The 27,723-nt window shown below is 42.8% G+C and overlaps 1 protein-coding gene across 1 annotated transcript in view; it reads left to right on the forward strand.

Annotated features, from left to right (window-relative positions):
* The first annotated feature begins 3,066 nt into the window (after positions 1 to 3,066).
* LOC126471360 (muscarinic acetylcholine receptor DM1) overlaps positions 3,067 to 27,723 on the forward strand; it is a 117,413-nt gene continuing 92,756 nt past the window's right edge. The window contains exon 1 of the mRNA XM_050099481.1: positions 3,067 to 3,075. Within this exon, the coding sequence (XP_049955438.1) occupies positions 3,067 to 3,075 (9 nt within the window). The remainder of the gene's footprint in view (positions 3,076 to 27,723) is intronic.

Below are 27,723 nucleotides of genomic sequence, written 5' to 3' on the forward strand. Positions count from 1 at the left end.
CGTAATCATTTACAAAACATACAAAACTCGTCACTGTACGAAAATTACACACAATGACTCTTTATCTCCAACAATACCATTCAAACGAAATGTTTCCCTCAAACACAATTAACGAACAATTGAAATAATTGCACTAAATTGTCAAACGCGTATACAAGACAACAAAATTAAATTCTGAAAAAAAATACCATTAGAAGAATGACAATTACCAAATCTACACATGCAATACAGACTACAATTACTAAACTACAAATTACTACAACAATACTACTGTGTACTATTTTTACAATCAGAAGATTCCAGGTTCGTATCCTGGCAGGGTCGCCACGTGCATGGGGGCTTAATTATTATAATGCAAATAATTTTTATTTTTCGTAGTTGTATGTCCGATTACGAAGTCTCGTAAACGGTTGGCCCTGACTAGTATTCGTACGCAATCTGACTGCATAGAACAACAACAAAGAATGAAATGAAATTTCCGTTAACACAATTAATTAATTAAGTCCCCAGCAACTATAAAACCTACGAAACAAAAGCACAAGTATAACTGTTCTGTGTGTGGAAGTATGACTCAACGTACACATCTGGCACGGTTCTTTTTCAATAAAACAAGAAATTTTAAATACCATTTATACTGAAGTAATTAAAAAAATAGAAATACTATAATTGCGCAAGAAAACCAGAATTACACTCTAATACAAGAACACAAGCCAGATGCTTTGTTGACTGAACCTGTAATGACGCATTATTCAAGACATTGAAATAATGAGAAAAAAAGCGAGTTTTGTTACCTTCATATATATTGATGAAAAGCACTCTAATCATTACAATATCTCCATTAGAATAACATCTGCTGTCCAGCCCATCAAACAACTGCATAAAACATGGGACAAGCACTCTCCACTCCGACTTCTCGACAAGAACCCTTCACTACGACATCTCAGCAAGCACTGACTACTACGAGTTCTCGACAAGCACTGCCAGTGGAGGCGGCGGAATAATACTCTTTGGCGCAATCTCTGGCGCTGTGGCTCAGTGTAGCCACCTTTCAACCTGCCTAATATCGTGTAGGGCCCCCGCGAGCACGCCGATGTGCCGCAACACGATGTGACTCGGACTCGACTAATGTCTGAAGTAGTGCCGGAGGGAATTGACGCGATGAATCCTGCACGGCTGTCCATAAACCCGGAAGAGTACGAGGGGGTGGAGATCTCTTCCGAACAGCACGTTGCAAGGCACCCGGATATACAAAATTGTTAAGGCTTTCGTGGCCACTTGTTGACAAACTTCCTATTGGCTTCTGTCTCGGGTTCTTGTTCAGAGAAGCTCTAGAAATACAAAAACACGCCAACAGCTTCAACAAGAAAGTGGAAAGCCTTCAGGTAAACGGATCCTGGCTTCCCGTACTGTAGCGAACAACCGTCGCAGGCAGCAAGAGGAGAACCGCACCGGAAATGAGCGCGGAGAAGCACTCGGACGTTCGCGCGCCAGGTACATACAGTCTGCGGCCACGAGCTCGGCTCCAGTTCACCACCGGCAGTGGAGCGTGAAGCTTTGACAATGCCAGCCACTCGTGCTGGCGAAACGTCAGTAATATCATTAGATGAACGTCGGCCGAAGAATCGGAAACAGAAGCCAATAGGCAGTTTGGCACCCAGATATGCTCAACAACGTTCATGGCTGGGAAATTTGGTGGCCAGTGGAAGTGTTTAAAGTGAGAAGAGTGTTCCTGCAGCCACTCTGTAGAAAATCTGGGCGTGAGGGGTGACGCATTGTACTGCTGGCATTGCACAAAAAAAAAAAGGTTCAAATGGCTCCGAGTACTATGGGACTTAACATCTGAGGTCATCAGTCCCCTAGAGCTTGGAACTACTGAAACCTAACCAACCTAAGGACATCACACACAGCCATGCCTAAGTTAGGATTCGAACCTGCGACCGTAGCAGCAACGCGGTTCCGGACTGAAGCTCCTAGATCCTCTCGGCCACCGCGACCGGCAACACCACACTGAAACTCACTTAAATGTTGATAACCTACCATTGTAGCTGCAGTTACCTGTTGTGGATTGGCAAGACAGCCAACCCACTATGAGAGGAAGCCGAAAGGCACGCGTTTTAGCTCACGCAGGCTGGCGTGAGGTCTGGAACAGGTCAAGGAAATGAGACTAACAAAAAAGTACGTAGCTGCTGGAATACTTAACTTTAATCCATAATTGGTGAACATCGCTCTTGACGGTACATGTTTTACAGCATCAATAGTAACTGGTAATGGCGCCTTGCTAGGTCGTAGCAAATGACGTAGCTGAAGGCTATGCTAACTATCGTCTCGGCAAATGAGAGCGTATTTTGTCAGTGAACCATCGCTAGCAAAGTCGGCTGTACAACTGGGGCGAGTGCTAGGAAGTCTCTCTAGACCTGCCGTGTGGCGGCGCTCGGTCTGCAATCACTGATAGTGGCGACACGCGGGTCCGACGTATACTAACGGACCGCGGCCGATTTAAAAGGCTACCACCTAGCAAGTGTGGTGTCTGGCGGTGACACCACATTACCGAACTAACAACTGCGCCAGGCACTTATTGTCTTATACAGGCGTTGCCGACTGCATCACCGTATTGTGCCTGTTTTGATATCTCTCTATTTGAATACTCATGACCATACCAGCATCTTTAGCGATTCAGTGTATAATCACTGCAATCTCATTAACCCCATTAAACTAACTCTACTCGCTTGCAGTCGGATTATTAATGGTAAATGACAAGAGACATTAGTCTAAACGTAGCCGGCCGCGGTGGTCATGCGGTTCTAGGCGCTCAGTCCGGAACCGTGCGACTACTACGGTCGCAGGTTCGAATCCTGCCTCGGGCATGGATGTGTGTGACGTCCTTAGGTTAGTTAGGTTTAAGTAGTTCTAAGTTCTAGGGGACTGATGACCACAGATGTTAAGTCCCATAGTGCTCAGAGCCATTTTCTAAACGTATGCACACGTTAACCATAGTAGTTGATTACACAATATATCAGAAGCACAGTACTGACCCAATACTATTCGACAGGTGTATCCCTCTAGAGAATGTCTCAGGTAAGTTCTTTACTTTTACACGATTTTCTTGGATAAATTCTGAAACACAACGGGAGAGGTGGCATTGTATATACTTCCGAAGCATTAATTGACCTCTGTAGAAGGATGCGACATACAAACAGGTATGTTATCATTGCCATTTAGCAATACCTATACGATTAATTTCAAATACATACTGAAGTGGGCCAAACCGGTAACTGGTTCATCAGCTCATGTGGTTTTCAACATGTCCTTACATCGTCGTTGGGGTACTCTACTGGTGTGCAAAACGTAAGGACAAAAGTAAGGAGGCCGGTGTGGCCGTGCGGTTCTAGGCGCTTCAGTCTGGAACCGCGCGACCGCTACGGTCGCAGATTCGAATCCTGCCTCGGGCATGGATGTGTGTGATGTGCTTAGGTTAGTTAGGTTTAAGTAGTTCTAAGTTCTAGGGGACTGATGATCTCAGAAGTTAAGTCCCAAAGTGCTCAGAGCCATTTGAACCATTTTTGAACGCCCATGAAACATTATGCCTCTCCACACTGTATGACCTGGACCACCATGTTCGAGAATGTTCCTGGATGGATTACGGGCTCTTACCTCTCGTCACATGTTGGTACGTCCAGTATTGCCCAACACGATCCTTCTGGCGGTCCGGGTGTTATACTGCGGGGAGGTACATTGCTGCATTCACGTGCTGACCTCCAAGTCTTTGAACACGGTGCACCCACCGGTCAACATAATTCTGACACTCTACTCCTTCCCCACGTGCGTCTTTTAGGGGAAGCATTTCATTGTTACGGATGACAAGGAGCGACCGCATCGGACAGCCCATGTGGAGCAGTTCTTGGAAAGAGAGTATATTTCGCGAATCGACTGTCCTGCCCGTTCCTCCGACTTAAATCCCTTCGGGCACGAGTGAGATGCGTTGGGAAGACGTATCACAGCACGTCCACACGCACGAAAGACCGTCCGTGAGCTGTCAACCGCACTGATGGAGTAATGGAGCGCCCTGTTGCAACAGCCTTACGGCCAGCATAGGACCACGTTGCACAACATGTAGTTCGTGGTGATCACATACCATAGTAAGAACCACCTTCCACCTTTTGTAATGTTCAAGGGACCATCATGAATCACTATGACCCCGGTGATAATTATTGTTCTCGAATAAAAGTGTTATTTCTGTTTGTCTCGTTGCGTATTTCTTTCAGTTACCTTCTGTACTATACTGTAACAGCTATTTCCATGTATGCTAAAAGTTTCATCGAGCTGTGTTACCTTGCTGTCACACATCATGCTAAACTTACTTCATCTCGGTGTGTTCTGCCACAGCTTCATTGGTGTATTGGTATGCTGACGTTATTCGCAGCGTCCTGTGACGGTGGCAGAAAAGTACTTGTTTGAGATACTCTGTATCACATAACGAGTAGTATTATTAACAGTATAGCTGCTACTTGACTCGTCTACTCGCTTTTCTAATCGGATCTCGCCAAAAACAACACCTGTTGGCCATAAGTGGGTGAGATTGGTGTCAATGAAGTGTGCTCTATGCACGCGCGTTTATATAAAAAAATTGAATCTGTAAGTAAAAGACTGTGTTTATTAAGTCAAAAATGCCTTCCTTTTGCGAAAGCTCTCGAAATACTCATATGGCTGACATAACCTGTAAATTCTGTCCTGCTCCATCTTTCTTTAATGTGAAAATAAGTGGGAATGAGAGAGTGCCACTTTCTGTAAATAGGGTGGACGTTCTCAATATACGTACTTCAATTCCCACATTTTCCTACTGATGAATTAGCGCTGTGTGCAGGTGATTTTCTCCTCACCAAATATTTCTTTCTTCTTTAGTCGAGCTTACTTCTTAAATATTTCTGCATCAGCTTCATCCATAAGACTTACACAAAAATCTATAGATCTTCTTTACCATTTTAAAAATAATCGGTAAGGTCACTGGCACATAAAACAGACGTCGCCTCTGGTACTCACACGTGTTTATTTGACTCCCACTCACTACCGTGATTGCTGTTTCTTTTCTTGCATGAAAAGATGAACCTACTTCCCGTCTACAACAGACAGGTAACCAAAATCGTTTGGATTCTATTTAACATTTTGTTTAGAAATTTGTTTCTTATTTGCGTTTGGAAATTGCTTTTTTGTATTTTTCAGATTGACATTGATAAACGTATCATCCATCATAGCCATTTTTGTAGTTACTTGGTCATCTAAAATGTGTGATAATCTTTCTTCTGGTATTCCACTTGCGTTATCTATATCATACACCTAGAATCGCCGATTATCCAGTGTGGTAAATACTATATTTTCACTTTCTTCAAATTTGAATTTATGATCACAGTTTTTGGTTGTTGTTCAAGCAAATTACCTTCATAAAGGTACTGCCTAGATGAATTCAGCCGTCTATTTCATCACTGTAGAAAATTAAGGAGCAGACTTCCTTAAAACTTTATCGAATTTGATAGCGTTTCGTTTGGGATACACAGTCCACAAACAAGAATTTTATTTCAGTAATTCGCCGCACAACGACTATAAAACTATTCCACAGGACAAGCTGATACTCAGCCTAGGTTATCGAGCGTTATACGCCACAATAATAAAATCATAATTTCGTGTTTGTGAAGACTATTTCAACGCTATAACGAGAATCTTTATCCTTGCCCTAATATGTGTTGCAGGAAGCATACCCGCATTCCCGTAGTTCCAGGAACAAGGTACACATGCATCACCCTTTTGGTTCAAATGGCTCTGAGCACTATGGGACTTAACTTCTAAGGTCATCAGTCCCCTAGAACTTAGAACTACTTAAACCTAACTAACCTAAGGACATCACACACATCCATGCCCGAGGCAGGATTCGAACCTGCGACCGTAGCGGCCGCGCGGTTCCAGACTGTAGCGCCTTTAACCGATTGGCCACCACGGCCGGCTTCACCCTTTTGTTTTTCGCTAGAAAAGAGAATTTTTAATTGAACTGAAGCGTCTACACATGCGTTCAAAAATGGTACAAATGGCTCTGAGCACTATGGGACTTAACATCTGTGGTCATCAGTCCCCTAGAACTTAGAACTACTTAAACCTAACTAACCTAAGGACATCACACACACCATGATCGAGGCAGGATTCGAACCTGCGACCGTAGCAGTCGCGCGGTTCCGGACTGAGCGCCTAGAACCGCGAGACCACCGCGGCCGGCTACACATGTGTGGTTAGTCTTTTCTGTCACGTCCTAAATCCATTTACAGAAAAATTGAAAATGCCTGATACAAAACCCTGAGATTAAGTGACGGATTTACGTAAATAGAATAGCAATATTTGTCGCTCGTCAGAAATTATTTTTTAGTATGCTGCCCATAGACGCATTACCCATCAGTGCTATTTATATGAACACAGTATCTCTCTTTAACTTTTTATCTCCAAAGTTTATCGTCCCATTAATTCCTCTGCGATATACCTTCCTCGTGATAGTTAAGAATACGATATAATTAAAGACTTCGTAGCCTTTATAAAACGCGTATGTGCTCGATTTATATTCTATTCATCAGAGGTTTACTCTGGAAAAGAAAGCCGAGAAACATGTGATGACTAATATGCATCTAAACGGCATCAGTCTGCCTGTCGAATTAACCAGCCTTATTCATAGCAGCACTAATAACGCTGGACTGAGCATTTCATTAATCAATGTCGCTATCAATTTCTTCTTCTGTGTTTACGGAACCTGAGTAAACGGTCTTCGCTAATGGCCTCGTTGAAAACAAAGACGCAGAACGTAAAAAGAGCCAAACACAAGTGCCCGCACACTCGACAGACCGCAAGCGTGCAACAGTGCACTAAGCCTCTGTACGTTCAACAACCGCCAACGACTCCTAAACCATTTCAACATTGGAGATGGGAATTGGGGTGTACTGGTATTTACTTAAGACCCATGGTAATGAAAAAAACTTGAAAATCATTATTTTGCGCACGATCTGAGTACCAGGTACAACAGAGGTACAGAAACGAGGATTTCTTGTCACAATTAAGCTTCGAAATTGTTTTGCTGTCGTAGAGACACTACGATACCATATTAGGTGCTCACTATGCTGGTGCGTCGCCCACTAACTTGTGTACAAGGCGCTGGAATAGAAAATGAACAGAGGAGCAAGTGCTCTACTATACATTAATCTGAGAACAATTGACGGCTTTTAAAATTGCTTCAGTACTAGAGCTAGTACAATATAAAGCGGTAAGAGGCTTTAGTGCACAACATGCAAAGGCAATGACAACAGGTAGAGAGATTTTTATTCCAACCTCAAGCACTGATTCCACTTCCTCTCCATTATAAATTTTGTTCGATTTTGTGTGTCTGTATCTATAAAATATATCAACAAAATCCCATTGACAGCTGAAAACAAGTTGGAAAACAACGGAAAAACGAAATCCAGTAACGGCATAACAGTATTATATGATTCACACCAATAATTTCTGAAAACATAACTTAAATCAAGTCCATTATGGGGCGATTGATCTCGAACATCAACAACCAGTAATCACAAGACTGCAGACGGCGTGCTGCCTTTACATGGTACCTCACTCTGTGTATAACTTCATTTACCCAGTCTAGTGACAGACCCGACTGGTTTAGGGCGTTTTGCAGCTCATCGCACCAGTTCAGTCTATGTCAGCCAAGGGAAAGCGTTTCCTATAGCATTCGTGAGAATTCTAGTCATCGCCTTTACCAGACATTCCCTCCAAAAATGTCCACTCAATCCGCTCGTTTCCTACGTTGTATCTACTTCCTTGTCTGTGCGCTGCCTGCATTGTCCCACATCTGTGGCAGACCGTAGGCCTCAGTATTTGCGACATCAGCCTTCTGTCCCAGACATGGAGATTTTCTATAGAACTATTTAGTAAGTCACATTTCATTGCCGTAAAGTACAATTGGGGTAACGATGGTGCAGTAAACTGCAATCCTTATGCTGTGGATCTCAGCATACCCATTCCCTGCATGTATCTTCTTTAATTCATGTCTAATTCATTGTGTGTAATGGAATATGCTTCTATAAATCTAGAATTCTTCGCTAATTTGAAACATAGTCCTTCTGTAAACATCCGAGTTTTGCCTTCCCCCAGCCTCGACATCCGTTTCTATTTTGTCTTAGTTTAATTGATCTGCAAACAAACGTATGCAGTTGCTACGTAAGTAAGGTAGATTTTACCAACACTTGTAAGATAGGCAAGAGGTGACGTACTAGCGCACTCTGTCTCGGCTGCAATATCTCAGAAGAGGATTTTCACAGGAAACAGTGTGTATACCGACAAGAAGAACAACTGGTTGCCTATAAACACAGTGCCTTGGCGTATAACAACAAATTTTGAGCAGCCATTCTATTTAGACGCCTGTCGTGGTATTTTTTTGCGGAAACCACCACCCTGTAAAATGGTTGACCACTTCGTGTAGTGTTGGGGTTGAACTGTATTTAGGAAAAACATGGTGGCATAGACGAATCGCAATAAATGTAAATACCCGCCGATGGTAGGGTACGCATGCTGTGAAATTTACGAGATCTGATATATCCCTCTTGCTGTGATTATATTTCACGTTGATAAAAATATTATACTGTGAAGGATTGGATGGAACGAAAATGGATCTCTGGTCTCTCAAAGGTGAACGGGTAAAAGCCGGTAACACTGCACAAAATATGATCTAAGCTGAATGCACTTGTCGGAAAGCGTTGTCCACAGAATTTTCTGAGGAGTAAAAACATTTATTCTTGTTTATTACCATGCGAAAGTTTAAAGCATAACTGGTGAATAACACGAACGTTTTCTGTACCATTCAGATGACAAAATACGTCACAAGAGCCATCAGTTGCGCAACAAAGTAATTTCGTCAGGATAATATGGATGACGTCTTGAAAATAGGAAAACTGAGGAATCTGAACCACAAACTGCAGTAACATAAAACCTGTTCACCAGATTTAGTGCCTTCTGGCGTCACTATTTGCACATTGCATAAATGTATGACTGCAAAAATGCAGGGTGTCCATAAATTATGTATACAGCCCAAGACTTTAATATATTTAAAATTATACTGGATATTAACAAGTGGTTTGCGACATGTGATAAGATAACTGATGAAGTTTTGTTTCCTCATTCATACACATCAATGTGTGCACCCTTAAGTGGCACGGATATGTCTGGTCGGTCTCTAGACGTGCCATTGTAGATGTTTCCGGCGACATGTTCAGCTGCACTGCGAATGCCTCACACTTCAAGTCCTGTAGGTGTCTAACTCTGTTTCGGCGCACCAGATCCCTTTCAACCCCCCCCCCCCCCCCCAAGAAGAGGCCTAGCGGTGTGAGTGAGGTGAGGTGAGGGAATCGTGGCGGATATCGAATCGTATGAACCATGTCACACACATTCACTTTCTCCAGTGGCGTCCACATATTATTCAGTTCTGCATTAGAGTTCTGTCACGTAGATGGTAAAAAGTCTTATCACATTTTGAAAATCATTTGTTAATATCTTGTATAGTTTCAAAGTTATTAAAGCCTTAAGTTGTAAGGATAAAATAAGGACACCCTGTATATTACTCCACTGAAGATATTCTGACATCTGGTGATAGTTTGTAGAGGTTGCACTGTAAATCTCAGCGATGTCATCTGCTTGAAACTTGACGTAAAAGTGGACAATGAAAAACAAAACTCACTGCTTAATTACCTTCTTGCCATCGTACGTTGATTGTTTATGTAACACTACAGCTGTCAGTTCACATAATGCACTCCCTACGAATACGAGTCACTCTTGGATATAAGTCGACTAGGCAGCCACGCAAAACATTTTATATTGTCACTCTCCATTATATAATCTATCCAGCAGAATTCACCAATATTCGCATATACAGTATAACTTCGTGTGGTGCTCCTCATTTCCAGAGTAAAGGAGATGTTACAGTATTATACGAGCAATTTTCCAGTACTGACTAAGTATTTTAGTATTTCTTCCAGTAGTCAATAGTGGCAGCTCTACATCGATTGTCCACAAGCCACTTGATGACAGGTGCCTCTTAGTCCGAACAACGGCCCGGCACATTGGCTCCACGGGTCACCATTGGAGTTACATACTGGTCTGAAAATGGTCTAGCTATGATTGATACCGGTTCCCAGAAAGATAAACACCATTTTTGATTTAGACTGCATGTTTTTTCTGTACCTCATATAGCTGCCGTGATGCAAACAGATAACAGAAATGCTTAAAAAACTAACATGACACTTGCTCAGATGAACAGTACATCGGGTCGCGCCGAAGACTGACAATCCCGCGTAGCCGTTTCACGTTGCACTCGGCATTAAATCCTGAGCTTTCTGGAGTCGCGTCTCATAAGTTACGTCACCAGGTACCCTGCTCCGCCACTAGATGTCACACTGAACGAGTCGTGTTTAAATTATGGCGGCACTTACGAACAGACGGAAACCGAGTGCAAACTCCCCTGTTATACCTCAGCCACTGAGGCAAAAACGTAAGATCAAATTGCTGAAAATATTCTAGTAAACATGTTTTGAACTATTGTATCTTACTGTACCAATAAAACATCTCCCTAGCGTTATTTACACTAACATATATGGAGTTCAATATAGGGAACGTACAAAATATTTACATAGGTAGGCCTACGTATTCTGGTTTAAAGCTTATTCAGGAGACAAATCCTGAACTAACAACAACGTAGACTACAAATTTACATACTTTAAGATTTGTTTTCCACATCAAGTGCAAGAAGTTAAACATGAAACACACATTACGCCATATTAGATAAAACTGCACAATAAATATTAATGTCTTAATTTAGACAATAAATCTTCATTTAGGCTATGTCATGAATCTACAAACTTTATAGTCTAAAGTACTGTCGAGGCGATTTGTTCAGCAAAATTTGTTCAAGCTAAGGCTTATTTGCAGTAAACAGAGCTGCAGCAACCAATTACAAATGCGCGAAAAGCCGAATACGTCCTCAGCGCCAACAGTCAGCGGTAATTGTGAAACCGAAGCAAAACTTGGTAGTCTGGATCTTAATAAAACTCAGACTGAAACTTTTCGTCACCAGCAGTGACTAGGAGGTACGTTCTCCATAGAGTACGGTAGTCGTATACACGAAATTTTCCATACTTGGAGGAATAAATGATGTTAACACAAACAAATAAGTCACGTAAAACATTGAGAAATAATTTGAGCAGAGTGAAAAGGAAACAAATATCATGACAGGTATCCCTCACGCAAGTCATCTGGTAGAATGTACTACCGCACGTAAAAATTGAAAACGCTGGGTTGCATCTACAGAAAGATCTCATGGTCAACAGCAAAAGCATTTTCTTCCTGAGTATTCTATATGTCCTGTATTTACTGCTAAGGGTCACTAATTTCTTCGTTGTATAAAGAAACGAGCATACGAAATGCACCAGTGTTATTGATGAAACGTTCTGGCAGATTAACCTGGTTTTAATCTGTGAGGAAGTTTCATTTCAGCACACACCCGCTTCAGAGTGAAAACTCATAGGTGATTATTACTGGATTGATGACCATAGATGTTAAGTCCCATAGTGCTCAGAGCCATTTGAACAATTTTTTTGATTATTTCTGATGTATGTAAGTCATTTCACATATCTGTATCAAATTTTGTTTCATTTATCCCATAACCGGAAAAAAATAATGTTATTTTCATTAGACAATTGTGATTCAGTGTTTTTACTACAATTTCCACGTGACAGAATGTATAAAATTTAAATAGAATTTTAAAAAAGGTTTGGTGTAAAGGGAGATTTAACACAAGACCATTACCAAAGCTCAGGATAGAACGTTGCTACCTGTCCTGCACGGTTGAGCACTGCCACCTCTTCTGACGAGCGTATCGTCTCTCGCAGGATGCTACGCCAGACATCGCCTGTCACCGCCGAATATGGAAGTCTTGTCACGACACGTAATGTATACGTGTTTCAAGCTCACGTTGATAGCATACCTTTTAGATCCTGAGGTTGTTTTTGTGGTCTTCTGTCCTAAGACTGGTTTGCTGCAGCTCTCCATGGTACTCTATCCTGTGCAAGCTTCTTCATCTCCCAGTACCTACTGCAACCTACATCCTTCTGAATTTGTTTAATGTATTTATCTCTTGGTCTCCCTCTACGATTTTTACCCTCCACGCTGCTCTCCAATACTAAACTGGTGATCCCTTGATGCCTCAGAATATGTTCTACCAACCGATCCCTTCTTCTGGTCAAGTTGTGCCACAAATTTCTCTTCTCCCCAATCCTATTCAATACCTCCTCATTAGTTATGTGATCTACCCATCTAATCTTCAGCATTCTTCTGTCTAAACTATTTATCGTCCATGTTTCACTTCCATGCATGGCTACACTCCATAGAAATACACACCTGGAAATTGAAATAAGAACACCGTGAATTCATTGTCCCAGGAAGGGGAAACTTTATTGACACATTCCTGGGGTAAGATACATCACATGATCACACTGACAGAACCACAGGCACATAGACACAGGCAACAGAGCATGCACAATGTCGGCACTAGTACAGTGTATATCCACCTTTCGCAGCAATGCAGGCTCCTATTATGCTGGATGTAGTCCTGTGGAACGGCTTGCCATGCCATTTCCACCTGGCGCCTCAGTTGGACCAGCGTTCGTGCTGGACGTGCAGACCGCGTGAGACGACGCTTCATCCAGTCCCAAACATGCTCAATGGGGGACAGATCCGGAGATCTTGCTGGCCAGGGTAGTTGACTTACACCTTCTAGAGCACGTTGGGTGGCACGGGATACATGCGGACGTGCATTGTCCTGTTGGAACAGCAAGTTCCCTTGCCGGTCTAGGAATGGTAGAACGATGGGTTCGATGACGGTTTGGATGTACCGTGCACTATTCAGTGTCCCCTCGACGATCACCAATGGTGTACGGCCAGTGTAGGAGATCGCTCCCCACACCATGATGCCGGGTGTTGGCCCTGTGTGCCTCGGTCGTATGCAGTCCTGATTGTGGCGCTCACCTGCACGGCGCCAAACACGCATACGACCATCATTGGCACCAAGGCAGAAGCGACTCTCATCGCTGAAGACGACACGTCTCCATTCGTCCCTCCATTCACGCCTGTCGCGACACCACTGGAGGCGGGCTGCACGATGTTGGGGCGTGAGCGGAAGACGGCCTAACGGTGTGCGGGACCGTAGCCCAGCTTCATGGAGACGGTTGCGAATGGTCCTCGCCGATACCCCAGGAGCAACAGTGTCCCTAATTTGCTAGGAAGTGGCGGTGCGGTCTCCTACGGCACTGCGTAGGATCCTACGGTCTTGGCGTGCATCCGTGCGTCGCTGCGGTCCGGTCCCAGGTCGACGGGCACGTGCACCTTCCGCCGATCACTGGCGACAACATCGATGTACTGTGGAGACCTCACGCCTCACGTGTTGAGCAATTCGGCGGTACGTCCACCCGGCCTCCCGCATGCCCACTATACGCCCTCGCTCAAAGTCCGTCAACTGCACATACGGTTCACGTCCACGCTGTCGCGGCATGCTACCAGTGTTAAAGACTGCGATGGAGCTCCGTATGCCACGGCAAACTGGCTGACACTGACGGCGGCGGTGCACAAATGCTGCGCAGCTAGCGCCATTCGACGGCCAACACCGCGGTTCCTGGTGTGTCCGCTGTGCCGTGCGTGTGATCATTGCTTGTACAGCCCTCTCGCAGTGTCCGGAGCAAGTATGGTGGGTCTGACACACCGGTGTCAATGTGTTCTTTTTTCCATTTCCAGGAGTGTACTTTCAGAAACGACTTCCTGACACTTAAGTCTATACTCGATGTTAACAAATTTCTCTTCTTCAGAAATGCTTTCCTTGCCATTGCCAGTCTACATTTTATATCCTCTCTACTTTGACCATCATCAGTTATTTTGCTCCCCAAATAGCAAAACTTCTTTACTACTTTAAGTGTCTCATTTCCTAATCTAATTCCCTCAGCATCACCCGACTTAATTCGACTACATTCCATTATCCTCGTTTTGCTTTTGTTGATGTTCATCTTATATCCTCCTTTCAAGACACTGTCCATTTCGTTCAATTGCTCTTCCAAGTCCTTTGCTGCCTCTGACAGAATTACAATGTCATCGGCGAACCTCAAAGTTTTTATTTCTTCTCCATGGATTTTCACATACTCCTACTCCGAATTTTTCTTTCGTTTCCTTCACTGCTTGCTCAATATACAGATTGAACAATATCGGGGAGAGGCTACAACCCTGTCCCACTACTTTCCCAACCACTGCTTCCTTTTCATGCCCCTCGACTCTTATAACTGCCATCTGGTTTCTATACAAATTGTAAATAGCCTTTCGCTCCCTGTATTTTATCCCTGCCACCTTCAGAATTTGAAAGAGTATATACTTTAATATTTTTTGGTGAAATGTTTGAGCGGAGCGAAACCAAGACTTCCTAGAAATTACACGATGGATTTTGCTCCGAATTTTCATGCTCCAAAGCAGTGAGGGAAAACGGCAAATGAGGTATCAAATTGGCCAGCTTCACTATTTTTGCAAAGAAAGATTTAATTGTTTGATATGATTGAGGTAATTAAGAGAAACATACTTAGTGACTGGAAGGAAAATTGAAATATTTCGTGAACATCCGCTGATGGCTATTTAAATGAAGTGTCAGAATGTTTATCTCCCCGAGGATTAGGTACTTTTCGCATGTTAGTTACATTGGTGTGATATTTAACTGCCAAAAACCTTGAAAATAAAAAAAATAAAAACTGTCAAATGTTTTTTGGATTGATTTGTCTAAGATTAAGAAATAAAGTAGATTAGAGGAACATTTGATTTGCCATTGAATGAGGCTCGAAATCATGTACAGCAAATGAGATGCTGATGGGGAAGTTAAAGTTCAACGTTTAGCCTAGAATTTTAAAGAGTGCTAGAGGTTATTTTTCTGATAAATTATGTAGACTGTGCAGTCTGCTGCTGCGTGGCCTTGAGACACTATTGCTGTGTGAAGTTAAACATTGAACTCTAAATTCTCAAATGGCATCTCATTTTCTGTACATGAATTTGAACGTCATTTAAGGACTCGTCATATGTTTGTCTAATATTTGTATTTGTTAGTTCTAGACAAACCACTTCCCAAAAGTTATGACGATTTACTTTCTCTTTTTCTATATATTTTTTGTTCTGTCATTCCTTCCATAGATTGTAAGTGAAGCTGTCTGGATGGGATTGCCGCTGAGTGGTCAGCGTTTTTGACAGGAAAGATCAGTCTTCGGTCCCAATATTGGTGGAAGACTTAGCGTTTATCTTGGCTGGGAGAGTGATAGAGGAGGTAATCAGTTTCGCGATTACTGTGGTCCTTCAATGTGTAATGCCCCACTTTTTTTTTTCTCAGCACATATTTTTTTGTTAAGAGTCAGAATTTGGTGACAATGTCCTATTTTTCTACGTAGTCTCCATCACGTTCTATGGCCGTACGCCTGCGTTGTGGAAGAGCATGTATTCCCTGCTGGTAAAAACTCATGCCCTGTAGGCACAGCTATGTCTTCACCGCATGACTGACAGTCTGGTCATCTTCAAAGTGTGTTCCCCGTAGAGAATCTTTAAGCGGCGCAAAAAAGATGGGAGTCCGAGATTGCTAAGTCTGGACTGTGTGGTAGATGAGGCAATGATGTCCAACCCAATTTGGCGATGTGTTCCCGGGTTCTCAGACTTGTGTGTGATCGTGCATTATCGTGTTGGTTCAAATGGTTCAAATGGCTCTGAGCACTATGGGACTTAACATCTGAGGTCATCAGTCCCCTAGAACTTAGAATTACTTAAACCTAACTAACCTAAGGACATCACACACATCCATGCCGAGGCAGGATTCGAACCTGCGACCGAAGCAGTCGCGCGGTTCCGGACTGAAGCGTCTAGAACCGCTCGGCCACCACGGCCGGCTATCGTGTTGGAGTAAGACTTTTACTGTATTCTTGTAAGATTGAACAAGTCTGAAACTATTCTTGAGGTTATTCAGGGTCTTCACGTATGCCTCTGAATTGGTGGTTGACCCTTTTGGCATCACGTCCACGAGAATGACGCCATTACAATCCCAGAAGACTGCCATAATGACTTTTCCGGCATAGAGGTTGTCTTGAATTTCTTCTTTTGTGGTGAATGAGGACGATGCTACTCCATGGACTGCCTTTTCGTTTCCGGCGCGAAGTCGTCCCGAGCGTGGCTGATCATGAAGCTCTCTTTCTGCATTTCCTGTGTCTGTAACTCTCTTTACCCATCGCCCAACTGTACTCCCATCAACTGCAGCATCGCCATACACTGCACACAAACGTTTATGGATGTTCACCACTGTTTCTGTTTATGCACACCAGAATTCAATAACAACACGCTGCTGGTAACGTGAGCCGTATGTAGACGCCATTTTGACGCTGTACCACGGCTCTGCCATCCCCCAGAACGGTTCGAAACTTCACCGGTGCAAAGAAAAAACACCAAATGTGAAGCACCAACAAGGACATTTATCTATGTATATTAATGACTTTTTTTTAAAAATGTGGGGCATTACTTATTGAACTACCCTCGTACAAAGGAGTTTCCTGAAGGATAGCTCGCTGTTTCGCTTTCTTTATATGATATTGACGGCTGTATGATTGATGTGTTGACCGAATCCAACTCCAGTACTGCAACCGTAATGATAAATCTTACTCTGCGGCCGATCGGTAGAATAAAAATGTTCAAATGTGTGTGAATTCTTAAAGGACCAAACTGCTGAAGTCATCGGTCCCTAAGCCTACACACTTCTTACCAACTTAAACTAACTTACGCTAAGGACAACACACACATTCAGTGTCCAGCAACATTAATGTGGCCACCTTTGAATGCTGAATAACCATCTTCTGCAGAGCTGACAGCTGCGAGAAGTCATTGAGATTGTGGTGGTTGCCGACAAGGATGTGGCGCCATGCCGACTTAAATAACGCCCCAGCTGCACTGGGTTTCTCGGTTGAGGGGGCATTATGCGGACGCCCGATCGACGTGCTCACAAAGACTCTATTTGGTTTAAATTGAGGGAGTTTAGTGCCCTTAATAACAGGACAATCAGTGCAAGATATTTTAAATACTGTCTGTCAGTTTATTAATCAATTGTTTGACACAATCTGCTTGTTGGTAGTATTTTATTTTACCGGACTAGTTTCGGGCGTTTCCCATCACCAGCGGTATCTCTATTACACAAAAGACTCATATTTATTATAGTACTTTACTTACAGTTTATGTATCGGTATTTTATGGATATGTTATTTTTCAAATCATTGTAATGTGACTTGCATCGCACATAAAGTTCACTAGCGTATGTCAATGACAGTACTTCGTAATATTCATGTCAGATATTACATCTGAGTGAGAGTTTTCAGTTGAATCTGCACACTGTGTTGCCTCTTACAATATTTTTGGGATTTTAATTTTTGTCAATCGCGATTTTATACATAGCTAGGACAGTGCATTAATAAAATTCACGAAAAAGCATGGAGTCTTACACAAATGGTTACCGACTGAGCGAAAATAAAACTTGCCTGCAGGAAAACTGGTATGCTGGCCTTAAAGTTTCAGGAAATAACTCAAGCCATACGGTTTAATAGAGAGTATAACCTTCTAGCGGATCTTTCATTTTGGCAAGCAAAAACGGGGGCTGAGTCGTAGATATGCGAAAAATAGTGCTATATTAATTCTGGGCTCAATGTACTATTTTGATTTTTTTGCGAATAGCGCTTCCATACGAGTGGCGTTCATCATATATACTTTTAACATATATCATATAAGTAATGAGTAAGTAAACATGTAATACTTACTCAGAATACTAACAGTGTTCTCTAATACGAACTTTATAAATGTATGTTTCCAAGGTTAAGAGCTGATTTCAATGTCCGCTACCGAAACTGAGACAATATTCAGTTGTCGTTGCGATTGCGTAATATTCAAACGAGGTGTCATAGTGGTAAGAAGAATGAAATCGTTGTTGGTTAAAACAGGATTCAAATTCCGGGTAAACATACTCATTTAATTTTATCGCGTTTTTCCTAAATTGTTGGAGGCAAATGTCCAGCTAATACCCTAAACAAAACCACGACTAATTTATTTGCCCGTCCTTGTTCGACACACTTAGTGTTCCGTCTCTAATGAGCAGAATATCGGCAGGGCCTTAACCTATACCATTTTTCTCCCGTAAGTCTTTTTGTTTCGTCGTACAGGCACTGGATGAAAAGCGAATGAGTTATTACATCTTGTATACCGATATAGTTACTGCTTATTGACACGTTGTAATTCTCTCAAAGACGGCAAATGTCGTGCAATAGCAGTTGAACAACATTGACATTATCTTGAAAAGAGGGTATAAGATGAATATCAACATAAGTAAAAAGAGTGTAATGGAATGTTGACGAATTAAATCAGGCCATGCAGAGGGAATTAGATTAGGAAATGAGACACGAGAAGTAAACGTTGGGACGTCGTAGGAATGACGACATAGGGAAGTTTGTGCGATATTGCAGTGCATCCGAAATACGATGTAAAGTTCCTTCGGACATGCATGTATGTCCGAAGGAACTTTACATATTACTTCGGATTAGCACAAGCACTGGAATGTTGTTTTTATCTGCCGACACCGGGCAAGCGACTTTCAAGTAAAATGTCTCCCATGTACGGGAATGTACATAATGGATGTACGATTACAGGTTGTAGACGCATTGTTGATGACATATGGAAGTCTTGGTGTGGCCGTGAGCCATGCACGGAGAGCCAATGGTACGGCGACAGCTCGTGTGAAGCGGGAAAGCCGGGTTCGAGACCCGGTCCGGCGTAAATGTTCGTTGTCGTCATTCCCTTATACAGCTGATGGTTGTTCCTATTCACAACTGCGAATACATTTCACGTAACCCTGCGTAAGTCAACATGATTTGATCAGTATTCTTAGGACCAATAATTAAGTAAATACATTCACGATTTGGTATCCAAACTTATTTCTAAGGCTAAGAGACGCGCTGTGAGGTTGATACGCGTTTCACACTTAGAGCATATGCTGCAACGAAGTAAAATCTTTGTACTCCAAATAACGCAGTAAATCGTTATACTAGTATGAGTCTTTTTCCGATTTCCCACATTATCACGATTTACTAACTGGGCGTTAACTGCATTTAGGCAAACTCTTAAACGAAGCAGTCGTTTGGGGCGCACTGCACTTCATTTTGGGGTGTGAGTCACCTATCTTCCAGACAAACACTTCGCTGCTTCCTCACTGAGTATGAGAGTTCTGCATTACCGTCAGGGGTTGAGGGATACTAGCATGGTGGTCTGTTGGTGTTGCTTTTAGTATGCTGATTATCAACACGCCTTATGACAGTGCCTCAAATGATACAGAGGCCTGCAGAACCAGTGGTAGATAATCGGGATTTACCAGAATGAGATTTTCACTCTGCAGCGGAGTGTCCGCTGATATGAAATTTCCTGGCAGATTAAATCTGTGTGCCGGACCGAGACTCGAACTCGGGACCTTTGTCTTTTGCGGGCAAGTGCTCTACCATCCGACCTACCCAAGCACGTCTCACGCCCCGTCCTCACAGCTTTACTTTTGCCAGTATCTCGTCTCCTACCTTCCAAACTTTATAGACGCTTTCCTGCGAACCTTGCAGAACTAGCACTCCTGAAAGAAAGGTTATTGCGGAAACATGGCTTAGCCACAGCCTGGGGGATGTTTTCAGAATAAGATTTTCACTCTGCAGCGGAGTGTGCTCTGATATGAAACTTCCTGGCAAATTAAAACTGTGTGCCGGACCGAAACTCGAACTCGGGACCTTGGCCTTTCGCGAGCAAGTGCTCTACCTAGAGCACTTGCCCGCGAAATGCAAAGGTCCCGAGTTAAAACTGTGTGTCGGACCGAGACTCGAAGGCTCTAGTTAGAGCACTTTCCCGCTAAAGGCAAAGGTCCTGAGTTCGAGTCTCGGTCCGGCACACAGTTTTAATCTGACAGGAAGTTTCAATCAGGGTTTAGATTATAGACTTCCTTTTTAGCCAATTTGTGTGGTAACCAACCTTAATGAAATGTCGACTGTTTCACATTTTTTGTTGCTTAATAGTAAGTGATTTCCAGATCTATGGGTTCAGAACACATTCTCGGTCACAACTTTCCAGGATGACTATCACTAAAGGACGGTAGAGTTAACCCGTCATCAAGAACGAGGTAAATAAAGATGAAGTGCTAGTTCAGATTGAAGAATGCTAGGGCAGGATATCGCGGATGACGTTTGGAAATAAACGACTACGGCATTATCCTTGAGTCAAGCCCACCCGGTTAGCCGTGCGATCTAACGCACTGCTTTCCGGGCGGGAAGGTGTGCCGGTCCCAGGCACGAAGCCGCCTGGCGGATTAGTGTCGAGGTCCGGTGTGCCGGCCAGTCTATGGATGATTTTTACGGCGGTTTTCCATCTGCCTCGGCGAATGCGGGCTGGTTCCCCTTATTCCGCCTCACTTACACTATTTCGGCGATTGCTGCGTAAACACTTTCTCCACGTACGCGTACACCATTATTACTCTACCACACAAGCACTGGGGTTACACTCGTCTGGTGTGAGACGTTCCCGGAGGGGTCCACTGGGAGCCGAACCGCACAATAACCCTGGGTTCGGTGTGGGGCGGCGATTGGGTGAGTTGACTGCTGTAGCCTGTTGTGGGGTTGTGTACCACTGAACGCTACGGCGGAGACGAAGCCTCTCCGTCATTTCTAGGTCCCCGGTTCAATACAATACAACACAATTCGATCCTTGAGCCAAAGTAAGGAAACAACAAAAAATCTAATTCAAAATGGATTCCACTGTTTTCTGTAAACAGTCTCTGCGCTACGTTATAATATATTTCTACATTTATTTCTTGTAAGGAATCCCCTCACGACAAGTTCGCATATATTATCGAGTCATGTAAGCACAATCGCACCTAATGTTGTTCGCATTTTGTAATATTGCTTGGAAAGATGAAAAACATGTAGAATAGCTAGAGGAAACGGGGAAGCAGTGATGTGATACAATATTATTAATTCCTTTTACTGACCTAACCCCCCTTGTTAATTAATTTTTAAGGGAACTGAGTGCAAAATTCCAAAAAATGGTAACATTACGTGAAATCTCTCAGCTACTTCTCATAAACTGCAAGCAGTAGACTCAGGAAAGGAAAACCGTGGCACTTAACGTCTGTGCAGGCAGCCAGAACTGCCTATCGTGAAGTTAAATTGCAGTTCCACGCCAAGAGTCTCGACAGCCGGAAGGAAGTCTTCAGGCGCTACATTGTTCCTTCGAGATAATGACAACTCCACCACGGCTGCTAAACAAAGCGAATAATGATGCATTTTGTCGCAAGGATGACAAAACACGTAGGATTTTTCAGACACATGTTTAGGCAGTGTTTAGCTCTCTCCCTCGTCCTCTCAGACCTCACATTTCTTCGTAACAGTAAGTGCACTGTCGAAGACAGGAAGAAATACAGAAAACAATATTTGCTGAATTTTTCTTCTTTAGGGCTAACAACATAATATCTGTCAGATAATGACATGATTATTAGGAACATGCACCAGAAAGCTGCTTATAATAACTAACCTTTCTTCACGACCAACTGTTTCGGCATTTATTGCCATTGTCAAGTACGTCTAGACTGATCTGAGGTCCATATTACGTCGTTAGTGAACTGATTTACAACCGTAACTGTTTGAATAAGATGGTAAATGGCATACATATACTGAAATTAATACGTTAATGATGGTTTGACAGTATATAAGAAAAAAATGTTCTCATTCTTTTCCAGTTTGATGTTTATTATTATTTTTAACGAAACATGTTTCACTTATTCGTGTTAGGCATCGTCAGTAGCCTATAAAGCAAGTTATAGTTGTATAACTGTAAGTATTTTGTTGTGATGTATACTAGATGTAGCAAAAATGTACAGTACAAATTGCAGAACACATTCTTCACACGTAGACAAAGAAATTATGTTATATGAATATGGGTCCGGAAATTCCTTGTTTCCATGTCACAGCTCACTGTCACCAACTCATTAATCATGGGAAAGAGACAAGAACACAAAATTATAATCATGGGGAACATGCACTCTTGGTGAAGCCTTACGTTGTGCACCACCAGTGTTCGTTCTACATGTTCACGTTCCCATGCGATGTGCGTCATTGCTTGTTTACAGGTTCCAGCGATCAGAACAACCGCTGCAAGCACACGGGTTACTACGTAGATCTGATCACAGACTCGGCTCGTGCAATGGCAGTGTACACAAATGCATAGATGGCAGCTGCCCATTTGATGTATGGGTTAGCTGGCGGCAGCGGCGCTCGTGCTCAACGTTTTTACCGGGCGGGATTTCCAGGACGAAGGTGCCCGGACATGAAAACGTCTGGAGCTACTGATCTTCGACTTAGGAAACGTGGAGCACTTAAGCCTGATAATCACGACCGGCGGATGCCTAGAAGGACGAGGACACCGCAGTGGGAGGCGGCAGTTCTTCATGTAGTTGACAACGACCCTAGTGTCAGTACAAGACATGTAGCTGCAACACTGAATGTTAACCACATGTCTTTCGGGTGAGTGTTACACGAGAACCAGCTGTATCCATACAATTTACAGCCTGTACAGGTACTCTCAGCAGGTGATTTTCCTGCACGGGTACTCTCGTTCGACTGGTTTATTCAAAAAAGTGTCGGTCCTAATTTTAGTGCAACGGTGCTATTCACAGATGTCCGCCCCCGGTAGCTGAGTGGTCAGCGCGACAGAATGTCAATCCAAACGGCCCGTGTTCGATTCCCGGCTGAGTTGGTGATTTTTCTCCTCTCATGGACTGGGTGTTGTGTTGTTCTAATCATCATTATTTCATCCCCATCGACGCACAAGTCGCCGAAGTGGCGTCAAGTCGAAAGACTTGCACACGGCGAACGGTCTACCCGAAGGGAGGCCCTAGTCACACGACATTTACATTTACATTCACAGATGAGGCAGCATTTCAACGACATCAGATAGTACATTTTCACAAACGGCGTATATGGCCAGACGTTAGTTCTCGCGCAACTATTGAAGCAAGTCATCAACAAAGATTTTGTGTCAATGTTTGGGCTGGCATAGTTGGTGAGTGGTAGCGCCTCAGTTTCTTGCACCCAGTCTCAACGGAAAGTTACCGTATTTTCGTAGAGATTGTTCTACCTGATCTGTCTGCAGATGTGCCTTTAGCTGTTCGAAAAAACATATACTTCACGCACGGTGAAGCACAACCTAATTTTAGTGATAATGTCCGTCTGCTTCTAAATAATAGGCGCGGTGACGGCCGGATAGGTAGAGATGCACTAATTGCTGGGCCTCATTGCTCTCTGGACCTAAATCCACAGGACATTTATTTGTGGGGGCATTTGAAAGCTCTCGTGTGGGAAACCCCAGTACGAGATGTTCAGAGTCTCCGTGCCCGTATTATGGAAGGCTGTGAAACCACACGCAATTCTCCAGGGATACATCGGCTCATTCGAGATTCACTACGATGGCGGGTTGATGCATGTACCAATGCCCAAGAAGTGCATTTTGAACATCTGTGAGAAAGAGATGACTGTGGTATGCTGTTGCGTTATGTTCGTTTGTTTTCCCATGTTTAATGAGCTGGAAAAAATGAGTTGTAACATGGAAACAAAGCGATTCCAGAACCAGGTGCATATAATTTCTTGGTCTTCGTGTGAGGAATGTTGCCTGCAATTTGTGCCGTACATTTATCATACCATATATAGTGTTTCCTGGTAGCAAATTTAGATTATATCTTACTATGCCGATACACAGTGTATCTGTAGTTAAACAGTTGTCGCTCTTTATAATGATGCCTAATATGAACAGGCGAGTCATGTTTCCGTAAAAAAAAAAATCGAACACACTGTTTATTCAGGTGTACGTGGCGAACATAATCAATGTATCAAAAGGAAGGAAAATTGGGTTTAACGTCCCGTCGACATCTAGATCATTAGAGACGGATCGATGTATCAGCCGAGAATAAATGGCTGCAAATATTAACAATATAATTTTCAGATCATAAGAAATGCACTGCAATGATAGTCCACCAGAGCACCTTTTTACATATTTCTTCATTTATTGTCATCTGTTCCGAACATGGCTCACTTTCTAGTGGAACCTGAATATAATCAATGTGTTTTAAACACATATATCTCTGTAGGCTGACAGAAAAATCCCAAAACCAAGAAGGAGTTGTGCGAGATAAAGGAAGTTGGTAGGCGTGTTTCTACAACGGAAAGATGATGTCTACTCAGAATTCGTGCCAGTAGCAGAAGAGTGGCGCTACAAACAAATCAGGTAATCTTTAAATATGGGCTATAACCGTCGTAAGAGTTAGTTACCCTTGAGATCGGACAAAACGAGTTTATATAAGTTAAGAATGTCTTCAAGACGACAAAGAGGCCGTTACCAACAGTTCGGTGAGTTTGAGTGAGGTCGTGTAAGCTACAAGAAGCTGAATGTTCCTTTCCCTGATATTGCAGAAGACTTAGCAGAAATTTAGCGACTGTACATGATTGCTGGCAGCGATCGTCACGTACGGACGCGAGAGAACCGGGCTTCGGCCGGCCACGTGGGGCTACCGAGAGGGAAGACCATCGTATTCAGCGTATGGCTCTGTCGCATCGTACTGCGTCTGCAGCAGCAATCCGAGCAGCAGTTGGCTCCACAGTGATACAACGAACCGTTACAGATCGATTACTTGGGAGAGCACCGATCCAGACGCCCTGTTGCATGTATTCCTCTAACCCCAAATCACCGCTGTTTGCGACTTCAGTGGTGTCATGTGAGAGCTCATTGAAGCTAGGAGTGTAGATCTGTTGTGTATTCCGATGAAAGTCGGTTCCGCTTCGATGCCAGTGACAGCCGTGTATTGGTTAGCACTTAAATGTGAACTGCAGCGTAATCATGTAGATGTAGATGTAGATGAGCGCCATTAACAAACCTGTCTTCGGCCTACATCGGGAGTTAGGGTCTGGGGTGCGATTTCGTATGACAGTAGGAGCACTCTCGTGATTATCTCCCGCACCCTGACTGCAAATCTGTACGTCAGTCTGGTGATTCGAGTCGTTGTACTGCCATTCATGAAAAGCATTCCAGGGGGTGTTTTCCAACAGGATAGCAGTCGCCCCACATACCGCTGTTGTAACACAACGTGCTCTACTGAGTATCGACATGCTGTCTTGTTCTGCTCGATCACTAGATCCGTTTCCAACGAGCACATATGGAACATCTTCCAACGACAACTCCAGCGTCATCCATACCCAGCATTAACAATCTCTGTATTGACCGAACAATGCAACACGCATGGATCTCTAGCCCAGCAACTGACGTCCAACATCTCTACGACACGATGCATGCATATTCGCATGTCTACATTCAACATTCTGGTGGTTACACCGGTTATTGATCTATCAGCATTTCGGATTTGCAGTGGCTTTTTCGCCCTTACATTAACCTTGCAACGGTAATCACTTAAATATATTGCGTAGTCAACGTATTCCAGAAATTTCAGTGTTAAAACATCTAAATGTGTAATATTTGGTTATATTATAATTTTTTATCTACACATTAATATCGTAAATACTTTTTTTCAAATATGATGTATTTTTCTTGTGTTATATTTGTTTATGGATTTTACACTATCGGTCTATCTGTCAGGAAAATGGTTTCCTTTTAAATTTTTTTCTTTGATGAAAATCTATTTATATCGTACGTAACATTTTGGTTACTCTTTTTCTGAATTATTTGTCATCGATAAGAATTTTGTCTAAGTTTTCGATATATTTTTTATGTCTGATGTTTTGTTGTTTTTTTCTTTTTCTTTTTTTCTTATCGTGTGTAGATTTCTGTTTCATCCAAGATGCTCAAGTAGCTTCGTTGTTCGGCTCTATGGAGAATGTAATGATTAGTGTCTATTTCTGCTGTAGAGTGTTGATTTTCCGAAGATGCACAGGACCATTTTAAGAAATCGTCCCGTCACTCGCCTTAAGGGGATACGGAATCACCTATCCCCGCAATGTTAATATATGCCTACTATAGGGAACATTTTCTCACAAACTACTGGAGACAGAGAGGTAAAAATTTTACTGTATGTGCATTCATATGTTACAACAATACTGAAACAACAGTTTATTGTCAAAGTATTTTCTTACAGAGATATTGTACATTTATTTTTAAGTAAATTTTTTCCTTCGCTTTTTACTAGACTATCACCCCTAAGTCTTTTGTAAATCAAGTAATTAAAAAATCGTTGTTTCAGTATGTAATAGGGACCTATGTCACTACGTCATAAAAATTTCAGACTTCTAGGTTGACCAGTACCTGAGATAATGTTCCTAGATGAAGTAAAAAGTAAACTTACGGGAAACGGAGAAAGAAGATTAAAACATTCCTGATCCGTAGCTAATACCCCCTTCACAGTCTTCATAATCATCTTCAAGTCTTCTTTTGGCACCCCTCTGCACCTGTCTTGCTTTTTTCACTGTCTTGATTATATTATCAGCATGCCTTAGTCTGTGCTGATCTAAAAAGAACATAGCACGTACCGTACGGGAACCAACACACATACCCAACTTTTGAAGGACCTGACATTTAGTTGTATTTCCAAGATTGAAGGTTGCCACAGCATCATACACACCAAAATGTAGTGTATTAATTCCGACAAACACTGTTTTTGGGAGACGATGCCATATCACACTATTCAAGCACTCGTTGGGGTTCTGCGTTTTTCCGTGAAGACATTTCATCAGAAGACTTCTGTCAGCCAGATCTCTGAAAATGGGCTTTATTTCTGCCATGATGGCTGATGGTAGACTGTGGTGGTGAATGTATTTCTCTCCTGTTGTTAGTCCCCTATTGTATTTACACCAGCTGTTTTCACCTTTGGGGCACAAACCATGTTGTGGATGCTCATCCGTGGATGCGGTGTGGAAATATAAAGCCCATATAGCTCTCCTCATTTCTTCAAGATTGCCTGTATTTTGCCTGATTGCAAGGCCATAGCAGTTCTGAATGTGGTCTATTATGGAATCAGTCAATCTTCCTCTGCCATCCAAGGTTTTCCCATCATCTAGTTTTTTCCCTTTCATAACTGATTTTAACCTTCTCAGCCTGGCACCCATTCTCTTCTGCACATGTCCTATACATTCAAGTTTGCTTATATTTACACTGTTCCCATATGGTTTGCTTTCCAAAACTTCTTTGAATGCTTTAGAGTCACCATCTCCCAGATATTTGACATAGCGAACATTATACCACTGTGAAGAGCGATGAAAAATTTTCTTCACCCCAGCAACCTCCATGCCACCACTACTACCATAATAATTAGCAATACAGTCATCACTGTGTTCATTTTTCAGCCTGCCTGTGCACCTACAGTATTTAGACATTATTGCAACATCAATAACCTTGCCAGTATCAACACTAGTTGCTGTTACAACACCATTGTTGGAGGTGTGGCCCCTTTTCTGCCACGTGCCATCAAACGCCACTGTGAGGTCACGACTGCCGTCATTTTCTTCCACTGCTCCTTCCACAGCAACCTGCATTGACTTCTGT

The sequence above is a fragment of the Schistocerca serialis genome, chromosome 3 (assembly GCF_023864345.2).
Source record: "Schistocerca serialis cubense isolate TAMUIC-IGC-003099 chromosome 3, iqSchSeri2.2, whole genome shotgun sequence".
In the NCBI taxonomy this organism is placed as follows: Eukaryota; Metazoa; Arthropoda; class Insecta; order Orthoptera; family Acrididae; genus Schistocerca; species Schistocerca serialis.